This window comes from Cardiocondyla obscurior, linkage group LG27, assembly GCF_019399895.1.
Source record: "Cardiocondyla obscurior isolate alpha-2009 linkage group LG27, Cobs3.1, whole genome shotgun sequence".
Lineage (NCBI taxonomy): Eukaryota > Metazoa > Arthropoda > Insecta > Hymenoptera > Formicidae > Cardiocondyla > Cardiocondyla obscurior.
The window spans coordinates 623,041-649,287 of record NC_091890.1 but is presented as its reverse complement, the minus strand read 5'-3'; the positions used below and the strand labels follow the sequence as shown (position 1 = coordinate 649,287).

The following is a 26,247-nucleotide window of genomic DNA, read 5'->3' as shown; positions in this document are numbered from 1 at the left end:
GAGTCGTTGTACCGTTCCGTCCCACGTCGTCCCGCCGTCCCCAGGGACCGTCATCGTCGTCGTCGTCGTCGTGGTTCCTCGGCACCGCAGGAAGCAAAGAACAAGCACGTTAACGGCAAGCAGAGAAGAAGGAGGAAGATCTTCACCGGCGCGAGAGACTTCCTGTTCTTCGGCGTCGGATGCGTCGGTGGTAGCGACGTCATTGTCGACGGGGAGCCTTACGACACCCGAGAAGATAAGAAGCGGGAGCCTCTTGGGGCATCAGGTGCGACACTCGGGGTACCGGTACCGGATCAAGAGCAGAAGGAAAGAAGGGAGCACCGAAGCAAGAGAAGGAGGAGGCGGAGGTGGTGGGGACGAACGAGGTGACTCGCCGTTGAGATGCACCAGGTGCCCTACGGACGCAGCGGCACCTCGAACGAAGACCGAAACGGTAAGAGGATCTTCTGGGAGCAACGGCAGCGCGAGGGGATTAGGCGATTGCTGCAACAGCAGCAGCCTAGATCTCGTGGTCGTGCCCGTGCCCGTGCCCGCGCTCGCTTCCGCGCTCGTGTCCGCGCCCGCGTCCGCGCTCGCGCCCGCGCGCGTGCCCGCGCTCGCTTCCGCGCGCGCGCCCGAACCTGCCGATTGTCCACGACGACGACGACGACGAGGACGACGACGACGACGACGACGACGACGACAACGAGGACCACGACGACGACGACGGCGACGACGACGACGACGACGATTACGACCACGACTACTACAACAACGACTAAAACGACCACAAGCGGAACTGTCGATTCGACAGCGACGACGACGACGACGACAACGACGACGACGCGGCAGCGATTACGGCGGCACGACGCCGGGCCCGACGTCGACCGCGTGGCCTCCCTGCACTGTCTGGGCCCGGTGCGGACCGTTCACGGTACTCCGCCGCCGCTTTCGTCCAATTTGCTGCTCATAGGACTAGCGCTTTGTTGCCTGGCTCTGCCGGCGGTGCAACCGCGTCTCAGCACCCACCATCAAACGTGTCCGGGTTGCCCGCATCAGCAGCCGCAGCAACAACATCATCATCATCATCACGTGCATCACGAAGGCCCGGCGAGGAACGGCCTTTTCAAAGATCCCGCCGCACCTAGCCCGGACGATCTCAGGCTGGAGGCGATCAAACATCAGATCCTGCAGAAATTAGGTTTAAGAACTCGCCCAGACGTTAATAGGACGTTGGCCACCGTGCCCCGGCACTTGGCCCTTGAGACCCTTTACCGGGCGGAGGCGCAAACGCCGCCGCGTTACTCCGACCGGTCAAGGGTCGATTACGAAAGTGAATACTCGGGCGAGTTTCTCTACGGCGGCGACGAGTATTCCTATAAGAATCTTGACCAGGAGACCACCACTCCCGAGGGTAACGATAGGACCACAGCCAAATCTTATCAGAGCTACGACGACGTTCAAGAGGAGCTGGACGACTTCTACGCGAGAACTTCGGAGATTATCACCTTCGCCGAACCCGGTGAGTCCCTCCAAAAATAATTATTTGACAAATTTGCACGTGGCGCGATTTATTAAAGATATATTCGCGACAACAATTAGAAGCGCAACAATTAACGCGAGGCGCGTGGGATCTCGCAAAGAGAATTCCCAAGAGAAACCGTCGCAGAGTTTTCCTGAACGACTTGGCGGCCGATATCGAACAAGAACGATCTAGAGAACGCGAGTGTCCTTGCCGCACGAATGCAATTTCTAGCGCGACCGATCTCACACGTGTATACCTAAAGCTCAATTCCGAGAAAAGTGCTTTCTGATATGACGCTGGCGCAAAGTACCGGTGATCAAGGGGATCCTTGAAAAAAAAGAAAAAAAAAAAAGAAAAAAAAAAAAACAGGAAAGTTGCAAAGATTTCTGCGAAGCGCGAAACGTTGACGTAAGTAGCGGTCGGTTCTTACAACTTTGTCAACTTCGTTCGATAAGTGACGCGGCAATCTCAATCAAAATATTCCGCCTACATATAAGAAAATTATTCCGCCGCGGATAAAGGACGTTGCTGCATCTATAGACGCAGGTACTCTATGGTACCGTCACGTACGAATGCTGCAATTATTAATTATTCGCGATATATCACGTGAAATTGCGAAGGAATAATCAATAATGCAATACTTAATACATAATGCAAACTGAAATCTCGCAACGCATTTAAATAACTTTTGTATATGGTAATTGCGCGTAACGATCGATGTAATTACGCCAATTTAAGTTGATGCAAGTTTCTTAGCTTCTTGAATTGATTCAAGTTGATTGGCCTCTTATTTCCAAGTAACTCAATACAGTTTCTTTTTTTTTCCCCCCGACTTAACCTGTTAAACGCATTTATTAAGACGTTTGCTTACCGTAAATTAAAAAAGAAAAAAAAAAAAAAGAATAATAATCATAATTACCGAATTATGACATTATTAAATTTATGCGAGCGCTTTTTTCTTATTATTATTTTCGACGTATATGCTCGAAACGAAGCTGGGATCCAGCGGACAATCGATTGCAATTTGGGGATGCATTGCAAAAAATCGTCAACGACGGATTCGGTATCGCGCACTTTCTTTCTGTCGTTTGATATCGCTGGGATGAAACTATCGGATTAAGCCGAATTCGCGTTCGATGCCAAATTGCACGAGGGAGAACTCATTGATTCTACGTCTGATTGGATGACCCGGTCACTCGATGTAAGTTTTTCCGAAATTCTTCCCCCGTGCGTCCCGATACGCCGTAATAACGATCGCCTGACCGTATCGGTATAGATCGAAAAATATACCGACCGTTCGTTCCGTTTATCAATTACGGTTAACAACCGCCCTCTCCCTCCCCCCCTTTCTCCTCCGATTAGCGCACCCCCTCGAGAACTGTTTTCTTCACGATTGATACTTATCATGATTTTTCATGGCTGTTACAAAATACTGTGGATGTATAATTTTTTAGAACCTCGTAGTCGATAATAAACTCTTATTGCTCGTACGTATAATTTCACAAGATTATTCATAAGGTAAAAGTCTGCGAGCCAAAAGGCTTTGGCATTTGAAATAAATTTAATTTATTAAAACGTCGAGAATAATTGTTCCAGGTAATTCTCAATATTTTTAAGAAAAAAATCAATCAGGATTTTCGTAGACTTCTTTTTAAATAAAATCTTCAATCTTTGTAAAGTTTCTTTCTTTTTTTTTTTTTAGAAATTCTTTTCGCGCGCGGATACGGGTGTGCGATTAATTTTCGAGTATAATTACACGTTTCGCGGCATATCAGATTTAATGCATTCAAATGACTTGCGAAAATAGACCGAACGATACCTCTGTGTATTAAATAACAAGTACGCGAACGGATTTGAAATGGCAAGCTGCAAGTTTAGTCTCCGATAACAGGACGACTTCCACGAAACGTTAAACAACACGTCGCATGTTCAACACACGGCGTGCTCGGTGCACATGGATTTAGCGTAACAGCTCGCGATGTGTGCAACGTGGGGTTAATCCGCGGGTATTGCATTATTTCTTCAGTAACGGCACGTAAGTAGGTTTTATTGCCATCTGATATGACATAACGAACACGTTTGTCCATTACACCTGCATAAACGATTCCAATTAACATCCCGACGGTTTTATGCAGCGCTTAGCTCGCTCGAGTTGAAATCGCCAAGAGAAATCGCGCCGAATAAAAGGAAGAAAAAAAAAAAAGAAACGAAAGAAAGAAATAAAGAAGCGTACGCTATCGAACCCAAAGCTGACTCATCGCGAAATTTCGAGTGGCTCGTCATACTTGCAACTTCTACCATGATTCCCATGCATTATTCACTATAACATCATTTTAGTTTCACTTCCTTGTAGTTTCGCCTAGTTCGGGGCCGAGTCGTGTCCGCGACGCGATTCGTGTGCGTAATTGCGGAAAAATCGCGGTCGGATCGTTTTCCGGTACCAGCGAGCGGCGGCGAGGTCGACGAATTTCGGAGGCGCGGGCGATAAGTTGGAAACGAAAGGAAATAGAGAACCGAGGGTGCCCGGGGGAAATTTCGGTGCGGAATTGACGAGAGACGGAATGCACCCCGTCGGCTTGCACGCGTCCCCGCGGAGCCACACACCTGCGGCCACGTGGCCCGCCGCAGTCGCCGCGAGTGTTGCGGCAACAGAGTAGCGGTCTATAGTTCACTCCGCAGTTCACAGTAACTCTAAGTTTAACAATAAGGGTAATAGAACCCCAAGGTAGAAACGGTAATGTTGCCGACTCGTTGCCGCGACGTAGCCCCGGCGCTTGCACACCTTCGCCAGCCGTTAAATTAACGAGGCCCGCGAGTTCCGCGTTCCGTTTCGCTCTTTTCCGAGCTGCGCGACGAGGCGGTCGCGAAAAGCGGTGCTTCCGGTTGCCCGTAGGACCATTCATTTTTTGCGATCGCGATAATGGCAATGATAACGATTCCCGATGCTCAAATAAAAATTAGAAGCCTAGTTTATTTTATCAGAATTAAATATTAAACTTTCGAGACTTGAAAAAATTGCACCACGACGCTTTCATTACCCCCGTACAATTATGATTTGTATTAATTTTGAAGAGAAATCTCTTTTCAACTATATAACTTACGAGACAAGTGTTGTATCAGCGAATTAATTACGGAAATTCAGCTTAATTACGGCAGTATTACTTGGCTCCGGGCTTTTGTTCGATCGCGATTGATTCGTCGAGGCCGTGCCGGCGGAGTCGCCAACTTTTCTCGGCGCGATATCGATATCGCGAATCCTCGCGCGTTCCAGCGAGAATTTCGAAAAGGAAATCGGGAGAGCGTTTCGTGGACGCCTCTTCCCGTCGCGGTTGCTCGCCGAACGATTTTTCCGGACACTTCGCGCGCTAAGGCGTATCGTAATACGCCATATGTGATACTTTAACGTTAATGTCGCTGTGTCACTATACATAGCCGATGAACACGTCATTCTTTTTGAAGAAACTAAAGAAACTATAAACGACCACCATTGCTCGGCCCGGCATCGACCGCGGAGGGCTGGCCGGCCGGCCGGCGGGCGTGCGGCGCACGGGGGGGTTGCCGCGGAGGAAAGTTTGTGTTCCACATTTTTTTGTCTACGTGGAACGCGCGAAAAAAAAAGAAAAAAAAAAAAAAAAGAAAAGAAAATGCCGCGGAACCCAGACAATCGCTAGTTTCCCACTCTCGCGGCCTTTTGTAATCGCACCGACGTGCCGCGGCTACTTTTCTCTACCTACCCCCCGTTGAATCGATATACCCGGCCGCGCGCAACTCGGGACTGACGGACGATAATTACTCGTCGCGTCCACGCGAATTTTCCCCATCGGAGCTTCGCCCTTAATTCTCGCCTCGTCGGACCGCGATCCGCCTTCACGCGCGAAGCGTAACTACTCCGCCACGCGTCGGCATCTCGGGGGGGAAAGGGGGGTGGAGAGGAAAGGGAGACAATTTCGCGAGATCTGTAACGCAATCCGTAACGCAATATCTAATGCCGCGCGAGCGATTAATCAACGAAACTTGCAACGCGCATTTTTATACATTTTATTTCGCACTTTTGCGTAAACTTGTGCTCTCGGGCGCAATCGATCACTCTTAATATTCCACTAGTGGACGAAAGCGCGGAGGGATGAATCAAAGTAATATTTCCAAATAATACGATTGTCAAAATCATTTGTGCGCGATGCGTACGACGCGGCAGCTGATCAATTGCTCGAACGCGACCCGATTTTGAATATAAATATCGCTACCGCTCTCCCAGATTTGTTTTTGACCATGCGATATCTAAACGCTTCGACTAGGCACGTTATTAATTAATTAAATGCTGCCGCTAAGCAGCGAAAAAGAAAAGAAAAAAAAGGAATTCCTTCGAGTTGAGAACATGCTCTGGTTAACTGGTCCGGAGACGAGAGCGGTGTTTTCGACGAACACCAGAAAAATGATCTCGGCGGGAAAGTTTCGCTCTTTTAGCGTCACCGTAAAAAAGGTACATAACGCGCCGGTACAGCCTGTTAACGAGTTTTCTAATAATAACCGCACGGGAAAGTCAAACTGTCGTCGAAAACAATTTTATTGCCATTATTCCAGGTATCGTTTCGACGCTCTCTTGCTTGCCAAACTCCCATCGATTGGCCCAACCTCTCTCTAAATCTCTCTAACGATTACGGTATATGATTGCAAAGTAGAGCCCTCCTCTCTATAATACGAACGCGCGCGAAAGGCTCGACCATTCGACTCTCGATCGCGACAAATAGAAAGCTCTCAAGTATACTCGACTGTAATTATTATTCATTACCTCTCGTAATTTTTTATTATAAATTTACATATATATATATATATATATATATATATATATATATATATATATATATATATATATATTTTTTTTTTTATTAACACTAAACATTACGGAACGCGTGCATCGCGAATGCGTCATTAATTCCTGCTTCTTCTACGTTAAAGAAAACGTTTCCGACGTGATTTTTAATCTCTCCCACGATCCCTTCGTCTTCGCGAAATACCGGTCGAATAAACTCGAGATAACTTATTGGACATAATTAAATTAATTCATTTCTCCGATCTGGTTATTCGGCTCTACCGGGCCGATGCGAAGAGATAGATAAAGCGGAGAGATAACGTCCTTTCACGATAATGCAATGGGAGATTGTACGGATGCAATCGACAGTAGAAAAACTCGTAATGGAGCTCGTAGGGCGATCGAAAGTTTCCATGGTGAAGGCTACCAAAAAGGATCGTCAAAACTCGTTTCGATGGAAACCTTTCAGGCGTTATTGCAAATTATAGAAAGGGAGGAATTTCTGTGCGGTAAAAAAGGAATGAAAATTATCGTCCGGAAACTATCGATGTTGAAGAATAAATAACAGAGTCGCGAGGCTCAGGAATTTTCAAGAACGCTTCGGGAAAAATTATTAATAAATTATTTTAATACAATAAAATTATTCTACCTCGCGCGGCTTACAGTTTGAAACAATATAAACGTTTTCGTAAGCCGGAACTCTGTTCAGAAATTCATCAGAGAGAAAGAGAGAGAGGATTCCGGACCTTGTAGTCTTAACAATCGATATCAAAGTGCCGGCATATGGCCGTGTAAGTCTCCGATAGTGAGTGAGCGTATGAGGAGGTGTTAACAGTCAGCAACAGTAACGGCAGCAATAGCGAGCGTGAGCAGCCAGCACGGGGCTTTACAACCCGTGAATAACGCTCCTATGCAAAAACAACGTTTATATTCTTACCACCCTTCGGTAAGCGGGCGGGCTATTCCGAAGCGCTTGGACCATAAGATACCATAAGAATTTATGCGTCTCTCACTCAACAACGCCACCAACGGCGTTACCATTTCGTCGATGTCGTTATCGTCGAGGACGCGAAATCCCGAACAACAACGCCGACGACGACGACGACGAAGGGGAGGAAGCAGACAGGGAAGTCCGATAGATAACGAGAGACAAAGAAAGTGCCAAGTTATCGAAGAAGATTAGGCTCCAGAGAGGAAAGGAGTATCGCTATTGACGATCCTCTTGTTTTCGTAAAGAGAGAAAAAGATACAATATGTAATTTTTATGCGGCGTATAATTAAAAGGTGGGAGGACGCGGTGTCTTTTAAAAAAAGATATCGTATTCCCCGTATCGATCGAGAGACCGAGCTGGTTTGAACTTGTTAGAGCCACTTGGAGTTAATTAGTCAGAAAGGCAGAAGCTATTTTGCGAAAAGCCGCGGCGAGGAAGAGAACGCACGAGGCCTCTTCCTAACGACGTATAGGACGATATCGCGATGATATGTGCGCTATTCCTTTCTTACTCTCGTCCTTTTTCTTTTTTTTTCTTCTTCTTCATTTAGTCAACGGTATGCGTGCCGTCTTTCTTTTTGCACGCGAATTCCATTCCCTTTAGACGCGGCCATTCCATCGCCATTACCAAACGATGCTGTAAGCCAGCAGTCGTAATTTTAGCGGTTTATTGTGTCTCCTGTTTCTCATGTTCAAGAGGAAACCATTATCTTTGACAGGGTGCATTGCGCGCAGTGTATTACCCAGTCGCGTCGAGTGACGAACGGCCGAATTCGCTCGCTTCGCGCTCGCGTACGCCCCGCTACCACCGCTGGTCGTTGGTCCCTACACGACCTGCTGCCAAGGATCATTTACCCCGCTTAATTACGTCACCCATAACCACGCGCCTTCACTCTCACCGAGCGTGGGCAACGAAAATCGCGGGCTGATTCACCCCGAACAAACGCGGCGGCGGCGGCGAATTAAAAATCAAATACCTCGCGTACCCTTTTTCGAAACCTTTTCCAATCAGTAATTACGCGAGCAATTAGTTACATCCGTTGCAATTTTTTTTTTTTCTTCCGAATGTGCCACGATTATCCTTTCTTGTTTCGCACGATTTCGTATGAATTTCCTCCCATCGATTGGCAAAGGTTGTCACCATTGCCAGCTTTAATGATACAGCATGATCGGTTAATCGATTCCGGTACGCGAATGCGGACGCTGCGCATCGAGAGGGATGATTAATAGCTCGAGAAAATAACTCGACCTGATAAACTTCCCTGCGAACCTCTCGGTAACACCCAGGAACAATTTCAAGTACCTACGCATGTTCTATTGTACATACATATAAAGATCGCTTCGAGGCATTTCGCACGAGGCAAGCATGCGACCATCGTTTAATAAAACTTGCCGGGCGCATCTTGAGAATTTACGAGAAGACAAGGCGCCTGTCACAAGTAACGATTGAAATAGTTTTTCGTCATACAGTAGTGCTGCATGTTAAATAGTAAAACTAGAATTAAATCAACTAGAAATTAGCAGTTGATAGTAGCTAAGTGTCATTACTTTTAATATTTTATTTTTGCGAATGTATCGTTGAGATCTATTTTTTATTTTTTTTATACCTCGTAGATTAAAATAAATTCCTCGATACGAGTTTCATTATTTTAAAGTATCAATCTATTAATTAAATAATTCATCAACGTACGATAATACATAATTGAATTAAAAATTTATTTCCCTACATCTAAACGTCAGTCTAAAAGAATCGCGTGCATGTTTGAACCGATATATTAATTACAAATATATGTACATAAATATATTCGTAATATTCTACAGTGGATTGACACGTGTACGATAAACTTTCTGAAATTATCAGCCACGTCCGCCGGGTTTCTTTAACCCGGAGAGAGGGAAGGGGATTACTATATCGGTATTAGAATACAACGGCATAAAAATCCGCGTGCACAAACGAATCGCATCGCGACACGATGGGGCGACCTGAAACGCGGGGACGAGGTGACGCGACGAGACGCGACGCGACGCGACGCGACTCGGCGCGACACGATGGGCGAATTGACGCAGTATTTCTCAGGACGTTCGTCATCGCCCGGATGAAATCCCGTAGACCAGAAAGATGGAGAAAGAGAGAGGGACTCCTGTAGCGCGCGTAGATCGACCATTATGCGCGCTAGACGGTTGTTCTCTTTTAAAAGAACTTGGCGGCGAATCTTTATGAAAGCCCGAGCGTCCGCGGCTCGTAACTCGCGGTTCTTAACAGTCCCCAACTCGCAAAACGTCCCTCCTATTTAGCTTCTTTGACTCTAGGCAGAACAAGGTTTTAGACCCCTCGCAAGTATTTAGACAGGCTACTATAAGAAAGCTCTTTTCGTTTCCGTGAACAAGTGAATCTTCAAGCCTTTTTCTTTCCCAAGATATTCCGGGGTGATACAATGTTATCTTGTAACTCGTTAATTGATTTTAAATAGTATATACATATATCGAAAAACAATTATATCTTTTCTCGTGTCAACGTGATATTTAGACTGCTTCCTACTCGAGGTATGTATCTTACGAAATGTATCGCGCTTCTCGTTCTCTCTCGTTAGTTGTATTTCTTTATTTCAACCGTGTCATTAACTGCACCGACTGCACACATCGTCCTCATTGTACTCATTCATACGCGATAATAAAACGTTAGCGTAAACATCGTTCCACTTCTTCGTGGGCGAAGATGCACCCGCGGGTTGGGTTACACTCCAAGTACCCGGGAAAGTTTAACGCCGCTAATCCATCTACGAGCTTTTAACGCGGATACTTTATTCAAGGCCACCTCGTGAGAGCTAATACGAGACGATCCTCCTCGCGGACCTTGAAGCAAAGGCCGCCGAGAGCCGATACAGCGATAAGACGATGAGAAAACGAACGATATTGATTGCGCTTACGTTTGTTCTCGCAACGCGACGCGGAGGCGCTTTTGGTTCAATTTTTTTTTGTTTTTTTTATTTATTTGTTTTTCCCGCAATTACGAAAAGATTGCGCCGGGCGTATTATACGAACGGGGCATATATTATCACCGCGGTTCTATAAAAACGCGCCCTGCCAAATCGTGAAAAGAGAACGCGATAAAAGTTGCGCTATAAAAAGTCGATTGAGATACCGAGAGGAGTCCCGATAGGCAGTAAACGACGTCGGTTAATTTTTTCCCTACTCTTTTATTATTTATGAAGGCGCACAATGACTGAAAACGTGCGACTTTGCGGGTGTGACGACTCCTTGAAAAATTCGCTAATTTCCCCTACCCGAAAGCATCGAGCGTGCATCCCGAATTTCGCTCGAATAGAATAGAGTTCGTTCAACCTGTGGGAATTCCGAGGGAGAATACCAAGTCGGACACTACGCGCGGGGGTTAAAATTCGTCCGCCCTCGCAATGCCACGCGACATGCACTATCCCTCTTCCTCTTTTCCTTTCTTCTTTTGATTCTTCTTTATTTTACCGTCTCTCTCTTTATTTCTTTTTCTTTTTCTTTTTTTTTTTTTTTTACTTGCTTTCTTCCTATCTGTATATTTTCACATATATATTTCTTTAATCATTTTTTTAATTCTCTTTTTTTGTCTCCATTTTTCGTCTTATCTCCTTCTGATCGAGTTTTGTCAGTCTCTCTTTCACTTTCTTTTTCTCTTTGCCCCTTTCCTCTGCGCTCTCTCTCTCTCTCTCTTTCTCTTTATGGGGAGTATTAGAACTGGGAGTTTGACGGTTCAGGATGGGATGAAACGGTTCGGGATGAGTTGGAGTGGGGCAGGGTCGAACTCATGGACGAACGAGCCGACGGATAGGACAGGCTGGCGCCTGTAGTCAGATCGATGCACGTGGCTCCAGCTGGGCGCCGCTCTTCGTATATCTCCTACACCCCCTTTATTCCCTCTTGACTCTCCTCATCCTAGTACACTCTCCGCTTCAGGGTAGAAAAGGGTAGGTTACTTCCTCTCGCTCTCTCTGTCTCTTTTTCTCTCTCTCTCTCTCTCCTTCTTTCTCTGTTCGCTTCGTCTGTTTCCTGATCGTCTCGCATCTTCTCTCATGCCTCTTCTTTCCTTTCTTTTCCACCCCTTCCCTCCCTCCTGTCCACCACCATGTACTTCCCTTCCGTCTACACTCTTATCCCTCTCCCGCTCTCTTCTTCCGCCCTCCGCCGCTTTTTCTCCCTTTGCCTACGCGACCTCTCTATTTATCTGCGAGTTCATATCTTTTTCTCTCTTTCTCTGCACTCCCCGTTGTCCCTCCGCGCTCCACCCCGCTCACTATCTGCCGTCGTATCTTTTTCTTGGCATTGTCTTTAATTTCTCCGATGCACGATCGTCTAATGTAGTATCTCGCCGTGTAGAAATCGCGAAACCCCGTTCACGTAAAACGCATAGCGTAACTCGTTGCTCCGTTTCAACCTCTCTGCTCGCCCGCGTGCCGATTCTCCATACGGTTCGCGATTCCCAAAACTAAATTGCAAACAGCAATATTTCGCGAAAGCGCGACATAACTATCGTACGTGTATTTATTAAAAAAAAAATAAAAAAAAATAAAAAAATAAAACAACTTGTCGTAATTCTCTTAGACAGTTAATCGATTTAAGTGTACAAATCGTGGAAGGCAATTCCGAGAAAATCGAAACGATCGCGTAATTTCGAGACTAGAGAACGCCTGACCTTGTTCGATCGTTTCCACTCGCTGGTTTTCTACGCGCAGATCAGACAGCACGGTCGCATAGGGTCGCGATTCCAGCACGAACCGCATCAGCCACACCCAAAGCGACGACGGACACCGTCGTCCGATTAATCCTTGGACGGAAAACTGAGTCGTCCGCGGGCGAAATCGTCGCTTCGATCGAGCGATCGATGGACCACGGGCGGAGCAGGGAGATTCGGAAATTAACCGCGGGCGTTTACCGCGCGGACGTGATCGCGCGAATACGTCACACGTGCTTTAAACAGCGGGTACGTCGTAGCTGCGAGCAACCACGTGGCGATAGATCTGGATCAGGGTTACTAACTGACTATATCTGACCCTCTTATTTGACTGGTCGTATTACGGTCAATCGCCTCAGCCCTATACGAGTCGAGTATCGCGTTTGTATACGTGGTACTATGTCTGGAACACGTCAGTGACATGTCGCGCTGTAATTAGATTCGCCCCGGGCTTACTCGCTGGACTTGTTATCTGGGGACAATACCGGGGCGATCTTAGTATGCGTGACGTATGCATTTTATCCGTATAGAACGCGCGCGCGAGGGTGAGCGGAAGGCGGTATTTATTTTAAATGCTTTATCGACGAGACGACGGGCGCACCGCGAGTTTCCCTCGTTCGCGACGACGCGGACGATCCAACTCTTTCTCCATACTCCGCTCCATACTTTCGACAATAATTACCGGACTCGAGACGCGCACGCAACCGTCTCCGTATACATCATCGGTTGATATTACGCTTTACCGTGCACATCGTAAGGATAACTTATCTCGACCGCCGAGGCCTCAAGTTGAACGCGTTCCGGAGAACCGCCCCCCTCGGAGAAGAGAGCTCCATCGCGAAACCTCACGAACTTCCGGCTTTCCGCCCTAATAATCACTCTCCTACGCGGCACCCTAACTGCGAGAACTTCCTTCCGTTTCCGCGTGACTTCACTCCCCGGACCCACGGAATTATAGCCGCCCTTAAGCGCGCCCCGATTTAAGCGATGCTTAAAAATCGCATTCTCCTCGTCTCTTCATCAATCTCAAGCCGCAATCTCCTCGCTTCCTGTTACAACCCCCTGCCCCTTGTCTCGTTCGCTCTCGTTCCCGGTAACAGTTGTAATCCCCCTTCCGCCCTCCTTCCGCGTATCGCTCTTACCTCGAGCCAAACTTCCACTTCCTACCGCACTGATCTAGTCTAATGCACTTTGCTGGTCCACGCGAATTCGTTTCCTCCGCCGATCGATCCGATCTGTCCATTACATCGAGCGATTATTTTCAAATGCGAGTCTGTCCGATATGATTATCCCTTTCGTTCTTCATCCTTTTTACGATTAAACTCAACCCTCTGACGTTTTTTCTAAGCAACTTTAAAGTTAACGCGAACGCGCGTATGCCATTAATTATACTTTCGGATTTAAATGCCTAACCGAGATGGAGGATTCATCTGAATTTGTTTTTCTTTTATAATTCAAAGCTTGCGAAATTTCAGCCAAGGATCGAATCGAGATCGGCTCGGGAGTCTGCAGATAAAAGAAAACGCGGAAGGAGGAGAGAGAGAGAGAGAGGGGGGAAATACGTTGTACAGCGGAACTTTTGGAAGCGCTATTTTCGGGGGTCATGGGACACCATTTATCCTTGCGAAGATTTCTGGTACCCGGATGATGAAAGTACGCGAAAGAAAATTCTTCTCGAAGCCTTGCCCTGTTATCGCCGACCACCGCGCCGTGTCGTCTCCGCTTTGCTGTCTGGCTTCAAGTCGCCTCAGCAGTTTTTGCGGGAGCGACTCATTTGTGAAACGGCCTGAAGTAGGGCTTGCGCGGCGGTGCTTCTTCATTTATTCATCTAGCCGCGATCCTCGCAACGATCCCGATTCGTACGACAGGATATGTGCGATCTCTCCTCTCGTCTCCGCGTCTCGATACATCGAGACGGCCGCGAATTGTCCTAGAAATCGCTGCTTTCTCTCGCTATTTCCCCGGCCTTCGAAGCGGGGAGTTACGAAACGGGAGTTTATCCCTCGGGGCTCATCCTATCTCCGACGATCTCTCCGTCCCGACTCCAAGGACGGACCAAAATCTCGTTCGTCGGCGAGTTGTCAGTGACAAACTATGTAAGCTGCCGCTTACATTCGACCGGATCCTCGGATGGTCTTCGTTGCCGCCCTTTCCTCCCAATTTCTCTCCCGCGAAAGAATTATAGTCGACGCTTCGTCGGGGAACCCACTCTGGGTGCCGGCGGCGGAAACAAACCGCCCTTGATATCGCCGCGCCTTTCGTCAAAATAGAACCTGAGCAATCGTATTTCTAAGTCATTGCCTGCTTTCGACGCCGAGGGCTATGTCATTACGTAATTTTCTCTTCGATATCTCGGAATTCTTTCTAATCTATTTATTTTTTGCCCACCACGTTGGGATAAAAATCGTCGAGTGTTAATAAAGCGGCGCTTAGTGAAATCTTTAACGAGGCACCGGGCGCTAACACCCGCTGTCTTTCATTAGACGTCATAGATCTTCCACGTTTAATTATTAATTTGATTTTCCCAATTGGAACTTATTTCGTCCCCAAAATTTAATCTTATTCCTAATTTAACCCAAGCTTATTTTCTGTGATTTAAATGTCGCTGAAAACCGATTTCAATTCAATAGCTTTCTTTTACGGACGTACTTGGCGGGATAATTTCTACTATTTCGGTAGGCCACTGCCAGGTTGTCGGCAATGTCGCTTTCCTTTCTTAAACGTCTCCCTCATCCCTTACTTAATCTCTCGATTCTCGTTTCCCCCAACCCACGAGCCTTCGCGACGTTTTCACGGTTTTCTTCGGTGCCGTCGCGCCTTTTTCTCGATATCCTATATCGCGGCACGTTTCAAATGGACAACTTGGCGACGGGGAGACCTTACTTCGCCTCACTGACAAGCGCGTGTACGAAATTTATTCTCCGCCACCGAGAAAGATCGCGCTAACCCCGATTACGCGGCCGAAGTAAGGAATATGAAGTAGGGAAGAATGTGAGAGAATCACGCGCGATAGTTTTCTTCTATTTCTTTTCCCCTTTTCTTTCTTTTGCATCTCAGGAGTATTACTAAAAATAACAGATGATATGCAGGACGATCACATTTAAATTAAATCTCCTTTCCTTTCCATTTTTTTTTTTTTTTTTTTTTTAGTACCTACAGTTTGATTATAGAGAATTATAAATATTACAAAATGAATAACGAGTCTTTTCTTTTCAATGTAATTTCGTTTAAATAGAGATTGCCCGCAAATTGATAAAACTAATCATAATAAAAGAGAAGTTTCTTTTTAACGATTTGTGCCGTTCTTGTTTTGTGCACGTCTGAAAATGTATATTTCCTCCTTCGTTTTCCCTAATCGATCATACTTAATTTCCATAAAAGGCAGATTTCTCAAATGGCAGGGGAGGGTTTTGGATTGTCTCTTTGTGTGCGCTTCTAGAAAAGTAGGGGACGCGCGGAAGGACGTCGGGACGATATATCAGCGTCTTCAGGACGAATCTAGGACCTACGAATCCGGGGGCCGTATATCTAAGGTCTAAACTCGGAAAAGCCCTGACCTTTTTTTCTCGCGTGCGCCAGCTCGAATGAAAGGGCTTTCTATTAAATGAAAGAACGCGGAACCAGGGGGTCCTAAGTGGTGGAGCTTCGGTGGAAAACGCCGCCGGGAAGAAAATTTCGAAAGTAGGACGCCGCGAGTTATCTCGCGGTGGATATCTGACGCAAGGTCACGAGAAGCTTGCCAATCATTGCCGAAGCCAAACTCGGAAGGCTATTCGCGGTCCCGGCACGCCAGCTAGATCTGATCGCACGAGAATCTATCGTATCTGTTTCGAGAATAAACAACGGCTCCCTAAAAATCCGCGTTATCACGGAAGCGCCGTTTGATTCTGAACTTAACGAAAACTCTGTTGCGTCGCGACGCGCCGCGGAGCTGCCTTGTTTACGTGCACATCTGTACATTCACACATTTGCAACACCCTCCATTAACCACCCGAGGATCTTCGAAAATTATGGACCTATTTTCTTGTCAAAATGATCGATTAAATCTACATCGCGCGGTTTATTATCGCGACTTTTCACCGTCTCTAGAAATATCGCGCGGTAGCCTCAAGGTTTCCGTTACATTTTCATATTATATTAGACTTCTCGTGTATTCTTTTAGCACGAGAGCGCGTTTTTTTTTTTTTTTTTTTTCTTTTCTTTTATTCTAAGAAAGCTTCCCGGAAAATTTCGCTCATCGAGAACGCGACAAGCGTGATGTAAGGTCTATAATACTTAAACCTTGGCCATACTAATAGGTTGATTCGCTCGATAGCGTTTATTACCTCGTCACAATCTAGAGCTACGCTACACCTGATCGGTACTATTTCTTTTTTTTATTTTACACTTGTAGCAACGCATCCATTTAGTCTATTAAACTTTAGACGACAATCAAAATAAAAATCCTATTAAAAATTATGAATTAAACGGGCACTTTAAGCATTATTAAAATAATGATGAAAATATCGGTTATTGGAATGATATGTTTCCGCTGCTTCAACATTTATGCGCATTGGAAAAAAAGAGCCGCGCTCAACATCGACCTCTCGTGAAAACTTTATTCGAAATGATATTCGTCGCGGGAGAAAAAAAAAGTCTCGTTGTACGATGAGAGAGATGAGAGAACCGGGCAGATTCCCGTGGTGGTGTCGCATTGCGGCGCACGGGGGGCAAAAGTACCACCCGATGTACCGACCTCGAAATGTGCGACAGACGACGCACTCGAAACTCGAGCGAGGCCGTTAGAAAATCGAACTACGAAAATGTAGAACACGCGACCCAGAGCGAAAGAAGGAAAGAGAAAAACAAAGCTGGAGTACGAGATGAAAAATAAAGAAGTAGAGAGACAGAGAGAAAGAGAAAGAGTGAGAAAGGGCCCAAAAAGAAAGCCTAGCTGGTGAACGGAAGATCAAAGATCCGAGATACGTGTGGAGAAAGAAAAATCGAGGTAGAGTGTCATATCAATCTACGAGTCTTGAAAGATTAATCAATTAATTACCACAAAGCACTCTGCTAAAAATATTCATCATTTTGCTCCAATTAATTTAATAAAATTGAATATTGCGATTTCGATAAGAATGTCCAAAATAGCAAAGACTCTTGATTTTTTAGCAACATGTATAAGACTCGATAAAGAAAGAAATGTCGAGAAGGAGAAATAAATTTGCTGACGCAATTGTTGCAATTATCTAGAAGCGCGATCCAGAGAAATAATTCGACCGTTACTTAGCTTTTTTCCTCTTAATTATGCAAAGCGTTATGTCTTTTTCTACGGATGTCGAGACTAAAGAAAAAGGAAAGATTTTCGAGACAGTTTGTACGCTAAAAAGAGACGCCAGTTTGCGTAGCCAACGCGTAATTTCGGCGTCTTGTGAGCGATCATGCTATAAGTATTTGCCACTAAAAATCCGTATTACTCTTGTTGTCGATCATGTGCCAAGGACGTGGAGCATTCTGGAGCCGCGTTTTATATCGCTCTTTTTCCTCCATATCCGCATATCCGCCTCAATCTCTTTTGGCTAAATTATAGGTTAAAAAACCGTTTTTTTTCTTTTTTTTTCCTCAGTTAAACGCATTTAATTTATATTACAATACGATATATTAATAAATATTTAAATATATATAGATATATACAAATACTATGTATCGCTGCACAAATTTCTTTAATGATTCACGTATAAAAAAATTCATAGAGACATTAAAAATCAATATTGATGCTTGCATTTACATTAACGATTTAATATTCATCTTATTGATGAGAATAGAATAAAATATGTACATTCACGAATATAATAATGATATTAAAGAAATAATATTAAAACGATGAAATCGTTTTACTTCATTTTAAATTTTTTATGAAAATTTAACTCAAATTCAATTACTGCCCTACGGCAGTAGAGAGATAATTACTAATCTAAAAATTTTATCACTAAAAAAACTATATTGCTCCAGCTTGCTCTCGATTCTATTTCCTAGACTAGAAGGAAGATCGGAGTCGAATATGTTCGGGCGTGGTGCCTTTGCGAAAGACAAGAGCGTTACGAAATTATTCCATTGTACTCACCCTGAATTTTGCAAAAATCGATTTGAACCTTTCGTATTTTTCCCTTCAGAATCATCCGTGATATTACAACTTTATCTTTATACTTAATCTTTTTAAATATGCAGTTTACCATCTCTGAAATAACCTGACGAAATAACATAATATTTCTAGTGTCATTTACAGCATTCTGTTCTATTCTTTCTAATTCGATATCATTTCTTTTATTCTCACAGATCTCTATATATTTATTTCGTGCAAAGTTAAATTTTTGAAATGTTATAATATAAAATATATTTGAAAAAAAGTCGGAGTAAACTTTACTAAAATGCGTAATGCTAACGTAGTAAAACGGTAATCGAAGGAAATTATTCCGCTTCAAGTTTCCGCGAACAGCGAACTGCCTTGACGAGCAGGGATCGATGTGTCATCGCGAATAATCACGCAAGAGATCGTAAGTTTTGCTTGAGATTATCGGCGATTGTGATCGGTCATTACGATCGCAAAGACGACGAGTGGCGAAATAATCGCGTGTATATCGGCCGTCGTAGCGCGCGCAGCGACGGGGCTAGTCGACTGCGGAGACGAGGGTGGTGGCGGTGGCTATAGAGGGTTACGGCGAAGGGGTGCGCGGTGAAAGGCAGAAGGCAGACGGGCGGCAGACACCCTGTGCTTATCCCTACCCCGACCCACCCCGATCCGTGACTCACCAAACCGTTAAAGGATGAAGCCGCCCTGCTTTCACTCCATGCTCGCCACTACAGACACAAGCAGGTGTACACACGTACACCCTTCACGGAGAAAGAGAGAGAGAGAGAGAGAGAGATATGAGGCGCGGTGCTTTCGAGTGAACGAACGTTGAACGCGGCACATGCATACGTATGCGCATGTATGTGTGTCGCACGTTTCCGTACTTACGTATGTACGCGCGCATATAAAGGGTGACTGTGGCGAGCACGGAGCTTAATTACGATTAGATTCTTCTAAGATCGATTTAGGAGTGGACTTTCTCTTAATTGAAACATCAAAGCACTCTGTTTTAAATATCCCTCCTCTTTACCTCATTTTGATAAAGACAGCTTTTTTCGGTTACGACTGAGGAATGGAACGTTAACGATACCCGATACTATTTCTAAAAGAACTTTTCCTTCAAGGAGATATCAACAGGAATCTATGGTTAAATTTTAGACCGAGGATCACAAGACACCCTGTATGTGAATCAAGTCCGGCGCGTAATTTCTAGTACATGGCAAAGGGGAAAGAGAGAGAAAGAGAAAAAAAAAAAACAATGTCTGGAAAAATCTATCCATGCGGACGCGACATTTTTATCGTGAGCACGCCGGAAATTAGCAATTACACACATTACGTCGCATATAAAAAATGCTGTATTTTTTGAAACCCTCTTTCTCATTAGTTTCAGTATCCTTTTCCTTTCTTATTATTTTTAAAATTTATTTAAATGACAATATTCGCGGTGTGTCAATTAATTCGAAATCCAAAATCACCGTGTCTTTAATATTTCCGATAAACGTGGAGAACAATTATATTTTTTTTTACAATTTATATTCCGACAAAGAAGTGACTATAAATCGCGATCGTTAAAACTGTATGTTCGACGCTGTTGAATGTATACACCTGATCTTGAATTAAAATATTTACGTTTTGTTTCAGGGCACACGTTGAACGGCCAGCCACTGCTGGAATTTCCAATGTCGAGTGGCGAACCGGCATTGGAACCTCTAAGGATCAAAAGAGCCACTCTGTGGGCGAGAGTCGAGCTCAAGCACGCTCATCATTATCAGCATCATCGTCACATAAACCAGAGAAATATCACTCTCTGGGTATTTAGAGTGCACTGCGGTAACACGACGCATCTCCGCGGCAAGGTAATATATCTTACGTTCTTTAGTATCGTTTTTAATTTATACAGATTTCGAAAAAGTCCAAGTATGTACTACTTATTCAACAAGCTAACTGCTAACAAAAAATAATAGATGAACACCCTAATATCTTCGAGCGTATAGAGAGAAAAAAAATGTATCAATGTGGCCTTACGGAATTAATTTCATTACGTTAAAGCGAAGTAGCCTCTAAGCGATTTAATTAATTCAGGAACTCGGGCAACATCTAGAGATGGTGACATCTCTTGTGGTGAACGTCGGCCAGCTCGGGTGGCAGAAATTCGACGTGACAAAGCTCGTCAGCGGATGGTACACAACGAACTACTCGAAAGATAAATTGACGCTGCTCGTCGACTGCAGCGGGTGCGGCTCGCACGTCTACGTATCGACCTTCGACGGGCACTCACCGCACGTGATCGAGTCGTCCTTAAATCCGAAAGGTAATTTTCGAAAAAAGAAAAAAAGAAAAAACTCGTCTAAAAAATCCCATATTTAATTACCGCGCAATTTTTTTTTTTTTTAATCTTACATCTCATAAATAAAATAATTTATGTGCAATTTTATTCACTCTAATACGTTCTTCGGTTATTTCTGATACAACTCTGATACAACGACAATTAGTCCTCGTATAAAAGTGTTCTGTAATTAGAATATTATCCTTTAGGCGATCACGATCCGGACAGGCCGTTTTTAGTCGTGCGTACCGACCCAGCGGCCGCAAAACGCGTGAGAAGACGGGCGATCGAGTGCAGCGGCGCGATAAAGGGCCAGTGCTGCAAGCAAAGGTTCTACGTCAGCTTCTCTCAGCTTGGGTGGGACGACTGGATAATTGCTCCTCAGGGGTAAGCGAATCAGGCGAACGTAAAATAAATCCTATTTCAGCCCGGTCTTACGCGTATTTTTTATTAATTGGCCTACCCAAATATTCGAGGGCCTAGATATCCGGCTGTTGTAATTAATCAATTAAATGTCGACCGTAAGGAAATTATCGAGCGACGTAGAATGAAAGCACTCTAGACCGGTTCAACACACACGAATCGATACTCTAACACGGATTATCTCGGCAGATACTACGCCAATTACTGCAGAGGAGACTGCGCAGCTGGCCACAGGACGCCGGACACATTTCTCAACTATTACACCCACGTGATCGAGGAATACCGGAAGATGGACCGGCTGGCCGGTATGCAACCGTGCTGCGCGCCCCTCAAGTTCTCGCCCATGTCGCTTATCTACTACGGCCCGGACTCGAACATTATCAAACGAGATCTGCCGAAAATGGTAGTGGACGAGTGCGGCTGTCCTTAAAAAATAAAGAAAAAAAAAAACGCGACAGGGAAACGAAAGAGCACGTGCGCCAAATATCGCCGTGCTCTACCTTGTATAAATCAAAATGAGAAGAAAGTTAATCGCGGAATCGTAACCGCGAGCCCGGACCCCGTCCGACGAATCGGTCCAGAAACCGTCCGAAATCCGCGAGGTATGCGTTAGATAACGGGAAACCGGTGAACCGGAGATTCTCGATCGTGCGACGGTCTCCCGAAGATTGAAGGGTAGACGGTACGTTAAGATAGTTAAAAAGAACTAGGTAATTTTGCTAGACTTACACGCCACATCGGCGCGACATTGCGTCCCGAGCGTGCGTGGTGATAAAATAAAAATTGGCCTTTCTATACATGCAAAAATATAGAAACGGTCGAGTACGTAGATTAGCTCTTTACCGGTTGGTAATTTGTAAAAAAAAATTTAAAAAATTATAAAAAAAAAAAAACAAAAAGAGAAGAGACGCGGCGTCTCGGTTTCAAAGCGTCGTTTATTTAACACGCATATAATATATTTATCTATATCTCTTCGATTTATTTGTACGCGATCGTAAAAGGCAGAAAGGAGACACGGGCGAAAGAGTTATTCAGAGTCAGTATTCTTGCCCGAGAGCTTAGTCTTTCTTCATTAGTTGCGTGATGAAAAAAAATAAAGAAAAGAGTGATCGAAAAAGAAAGTATAATTAAAACAATTGAAAGTAAAAGACGTGACTTTTACAGTTATACATATATACATATATAAGATGTATATATTATATAAAAATATATATATAATTATATATACGTTATATAAATATAAATATATATATAATTATATATACATTCTCGGATACATACATACACACGACGTGATTCAACCGAAGTATAGAAATATTCGCGTACGGGCGCATATTAAGTATAAAGACGAGAAAGCAACTCAATTTCTCTAATTGCCTTGTTTTTTATGCAAAAAAAAAAAAAAACTTATGAAAGTATTGAAAGTAACGATTTAAAAAGTAATTTAAAAAATGCTGTTTAAAGATCTAAAAATATACATATATATAAATATATATTCATATACTTCTATATATATGTATATTTATTTATTACAAATATATAATACACACACGTACGCACTCACGCATGCGAAGCCATGTATGTACACTGACACACCTATAAGCATAAGTACACCTAAATCCAAGGTGCCGGGGTCGGGGGTTGGAAACGGAGACGGTCGGAATGAGCAAGTATCCAAATTAAAAAAAAAGAAAAAAAACTTAACGAAAAATAATTACTATTATTAATTATACAAATTAATCGTAAGGTCGAGCCTCAAAACTATAATAGATACGGGGTGTTGCAAGCGTATGTATATTTTGACGACTTTTACAGGCAAGCATCGACAATTTAATATTCCGTAAAATCATACGACAATATTCGGTACGCGCAAAAAGAGGCCGCACACTCCGTGTTTCCGATCTCGTAACGTTAAGAAAAGTTTTTATAACTCTTTGTTTCCATTCTTTTATTTTTTTTTTTTCTCTCTTTTTCTTCTCACTTTAAACGAAGTAAGATATGCACCGTTTGTGTTACCGCTTACATAACAGACTCGCGAAAATTTGCTGCAACGCGAAAATACGTCTAACTGAGTGCTGTATTTCTAAAGGCAAGGTTGTTAAGAATTAAAAAACAATTCGGACTGGGGATTTCAAAACGAGACGAAGAGAGGCGACTGATAATCACGGAAAAACAATAATGCGACAATAAACGAAAGGGAGAAGAAATTCCCCTAACAATTGGACAATTTTTGAGTGGCGGCGCACACTTTTCTTTTTCAAAAACAGTTAGTTAATACGCATTTCGAAATGCGATTTATTGTTCCGACGCGTGCGATTGAGGAAAGGAAGAATTTAATAATACAAATAAAATTTTTTTCGTGGAAATGTCGACTGTCGACCCACGTAGCCTTACTGGGCCTTATTAAGGTATCGTTGTACTATTACTGAATTACTATCAAAGTAATTAAAGCTTAAGTAACGTTAATGAAACAGCGGAGGAGCAACAACGGCGAGTGTGGAGTGAAAAAGAACAACGGAGGTGAACAGAGCGACGATGTGTCCCTGTGTCTGCTCGATCGGCGATGTAAATTGCGAGCGTAGAGCGATGTAATTAACGGGATATGATAACAGAATCGTGGAAAAATTTGTGGTGAGAAAGAGAAAGGCGAAAGGATGGCGATTCGATCGCGAAAGGGTTCGAAAGTATTCTTGGTGCAACTTCGACTGATATTTCTTTTTTTTCTCTCTCTTTTTTTTTTTATTTTTTTATTTTTTTTTTCAAATTGCTAGAGCGTGGGTAATGGAGTATGCACGTGCGAGAAAGAATTAGCAAGGAAAAAAGAAAAAAGTGTGTATGTGCGTGTGTGTATGTGTGTCGGAAGGAAAAATTATAAATACGACTAGTGTCATTCCGCCGTTCGGCTAGAAGACAGAAAAAGGAAAGAACTACTTGCGTCCATGGTACAGTTTACGAATGACTTTAAGCAAGCGTATTTCTAGCACCGTTAAGGAACATTTCTCTTCGAATTCCTCTTCATCTTCTACTATTATACTACTATTACTTCTTTTTTCTACTTCATTCCTTTTGAAGGAAAAAGCTATAAGTACGTACAAGTCTTGATAAAGATGAAAAAAAGCCTTTAACAAGCTCAAGGAGTGTGTTTACGACCATTGTACCGATCGTAATGTATAAGAAGTGGGGAAAAAAAAAAAAGAAAAAAAAAAAAAAAAAAAAAAGAGATGGTGATGACAAAAAATGATGATACTAAGGATAAAAATATAATGACAACAATATTAGTAATAACGGTAATAATAATATTAATAATAATGATGGTGGTAATATTAATAATAATAATGGCAACAACAATGATAATAATTATAACAATAATATTAATACTATTAACGATTATAATGGTAATATTTAAACATTACTGCAAATATTACCAATAATGACGAAATAACAACAGCAACAACAATAACAGTACTAATTAATAAATACCTATTAATAATTAACAGTTAATGCATAAACAAAAAAATAATAATAAGAAGAACAATAATATATTAATAATGCTAATAATAATAATCATAATAGAGTACCGATTATTATAATACTGAAGATATTGATAATATTCATATTAATACTACTTTAATGAACACAAAAAGGTAATATTAATGATAATATGCATAAGGAAAACGGAGCGCAGGCATCAAGGCTGAGCCGACGAAAGTCTACCCTCCTTAATTTAAGAGCAAACTCCAAAGGAAGTGAGAGGTATTCGACGCTTCGAGTCACTATTGTGATTGTTTGCGACACTGATCTCGTCGACCGATCCGATGGGCGACGATACGTCACCTTCGCGAGCCAGCGTGTATAAATTTAAACCGCGTGAAACGACGATGAAAGAAAGAAAGAAAAAAAAAATTAAATTCACAATTCCTCTCGTATTACTGTTCCTGACCTTTATATAGATCGCTTACGTGTTACTTGCGCAAAGAATAAATAAACGAAAAGTCACTATCTCAGTATTCGAGTATTTTAACCAATTAACCAATTAATTAATTAACTTGAAAGGAAAAAGGAAAAAAAAAAAACGGAAAAAAACGTCTTTTTTATCTCTCTCTTCCAGTAATTATCCGCTAACGAAAGAAAAAAAAAAAGGGGGGGAAAAAAGAAAAAACTTGGAAGGTGCGATGGTCGCCGCTCTGGATGCGTGCGACGCCGCGGAAAATACACACGACGCGCGATTGACACTCTTATTACACACTTACTTCCGCGAGAAGGGAAGGGAAATTTTCTGCTTATTCGAGCTTCGAGAAGATGCGACCCGTGCGAGATTTGCGTCACCACGTTCTCTTGCGGAACGAGACACTTCTCACGACGAGGAATGCCGCGCAAATATCAACCAAATATCGCACCCGCGTGATCACACATCGACTTCGGGAACGTTAATTCTAAACTAAAAAAAAAAAAAAAAGAAAAGTCTCGGACGAGCCACCTCGTAGGTCCAATCGCGCTTAAACGACGTAGGAAAAAAATGTATTAAAAAAGAAAAAAGAAAAAAAAAAAAGAAAAGAAAAAGAAGAAGAAGATAAAAAAAAAATCCAAAGAAAAATGTTTTACAAGTGTTTGCGAAGACAGATAATAATGTGCAATTAGCGAATAAATTGGAGCAAGTGCCCTTGCACTTAAATGCCTTTTAGCAAATTGTCGAGCTAGCACGTCGAATCCCGCCGCGTGCTTCTTTGCATTTAGCCGATTTAGCGAGTAGAGATAGCGAGTCTCGGAAGGTACTGATATTAATTAGCGCGCAGGTGTCCTTAGCGTTACACGCGTTCACTTTCATCTAACGATACAATTTCGTAGTGCAGGTTAAAGTGCCTTATAACGGTCCTCCACGAATACGAAGCAAATTCGTAACGCGAATTTCCTCCGGCCGCTGACCAACAACGAGCGGATTGTCATGCGAGAGGCTCGTCCGAGATCAATGCGTAAATTCTGCCGCGACGATTGAAACTAATTGTAAGATAGCCGCGATCACCGGCGAGTCTAATCGGTCCTCGAAGTCGACTAAAAAGGAGGGAAAAAAAAAAAAAAAAAAAATAAAACAGATTTCGCGTGACGGTCAAAGGCGAAATATAAATGTTGATGGCAAACGATTGCGCGTGCGTATATGTATGTGTGTGTGTGTGTGTGTGTGTGTGTGTGTGGGTAAGTGGGTGAAAGAGAAACAATTAGAGCGAGCGTATACGTATGCGTGTGCATGAGACAAAACTAGAAGACAGATAAATAGCGAGGGAAAAGGGAAAAAAATGCAACATAGAAAACGAGAGAGAGAGAGAGAGAGAAGTTTCTTGTATCCTACAATATATAATCTAAAAGACG

General features: G+C 43.4%; 1 protein-coding gene across 1 annotated transcript; it reads left to right on the top strand.

Annotated features, from left to right (window-relative positions):
• The first annotated feature begins 278 nt into the window (after positions 1 to 278).
• Positions 279 to 24,791, top strand: Actbeta (inhibin subunit beta). The gene is made up of 5 exons (XM_070673011.1): positions 279 to 1,501; positions 19,776 to 19,990; positions 20,217 to 20,445; positions 20,670 to 20,847; positions 21,073 to 24,791. Exons 1-5 carry the CDS (start codon positions 382 to 384, stop codon positions 21,311 to 21,313), a joined length of 1,983 nt encoding a protein of 660 aa, XP_070529112.1. The 5' UTR covers positions 279 to 381; the 3' UTR covers positions 21,314 to 24,791.
• The last annotated feature ends 1,456 nt before the right edge of the window (positions 24,792 to 26,247 follow it).

Excerpts from the sequence above, each read along its gene's own strand:
- Actbeta (XM_070673011.1), top strand. The coding sequence starts at position 382 with ATGCACCAGGTGCCCTACGGACGCAGCGGCACCTCGAACGAAGACCGA. Across the intron at positions 1,502-19,775 it reads TATCACCTTCGCCGAACCCG|GGCACACGTTGAACGGCCAG; the intron begins GTGAGTCCCTCC and ends GTTTTGTTTCAG. Across the intron at positions 20,446-20,669 it reads GTCGTCCTTAAATCCGAAAG|GCGATCACGATCCGGACAGG; the intron begins GTAATTTTCGAA and ends ATTATCCTTTAG.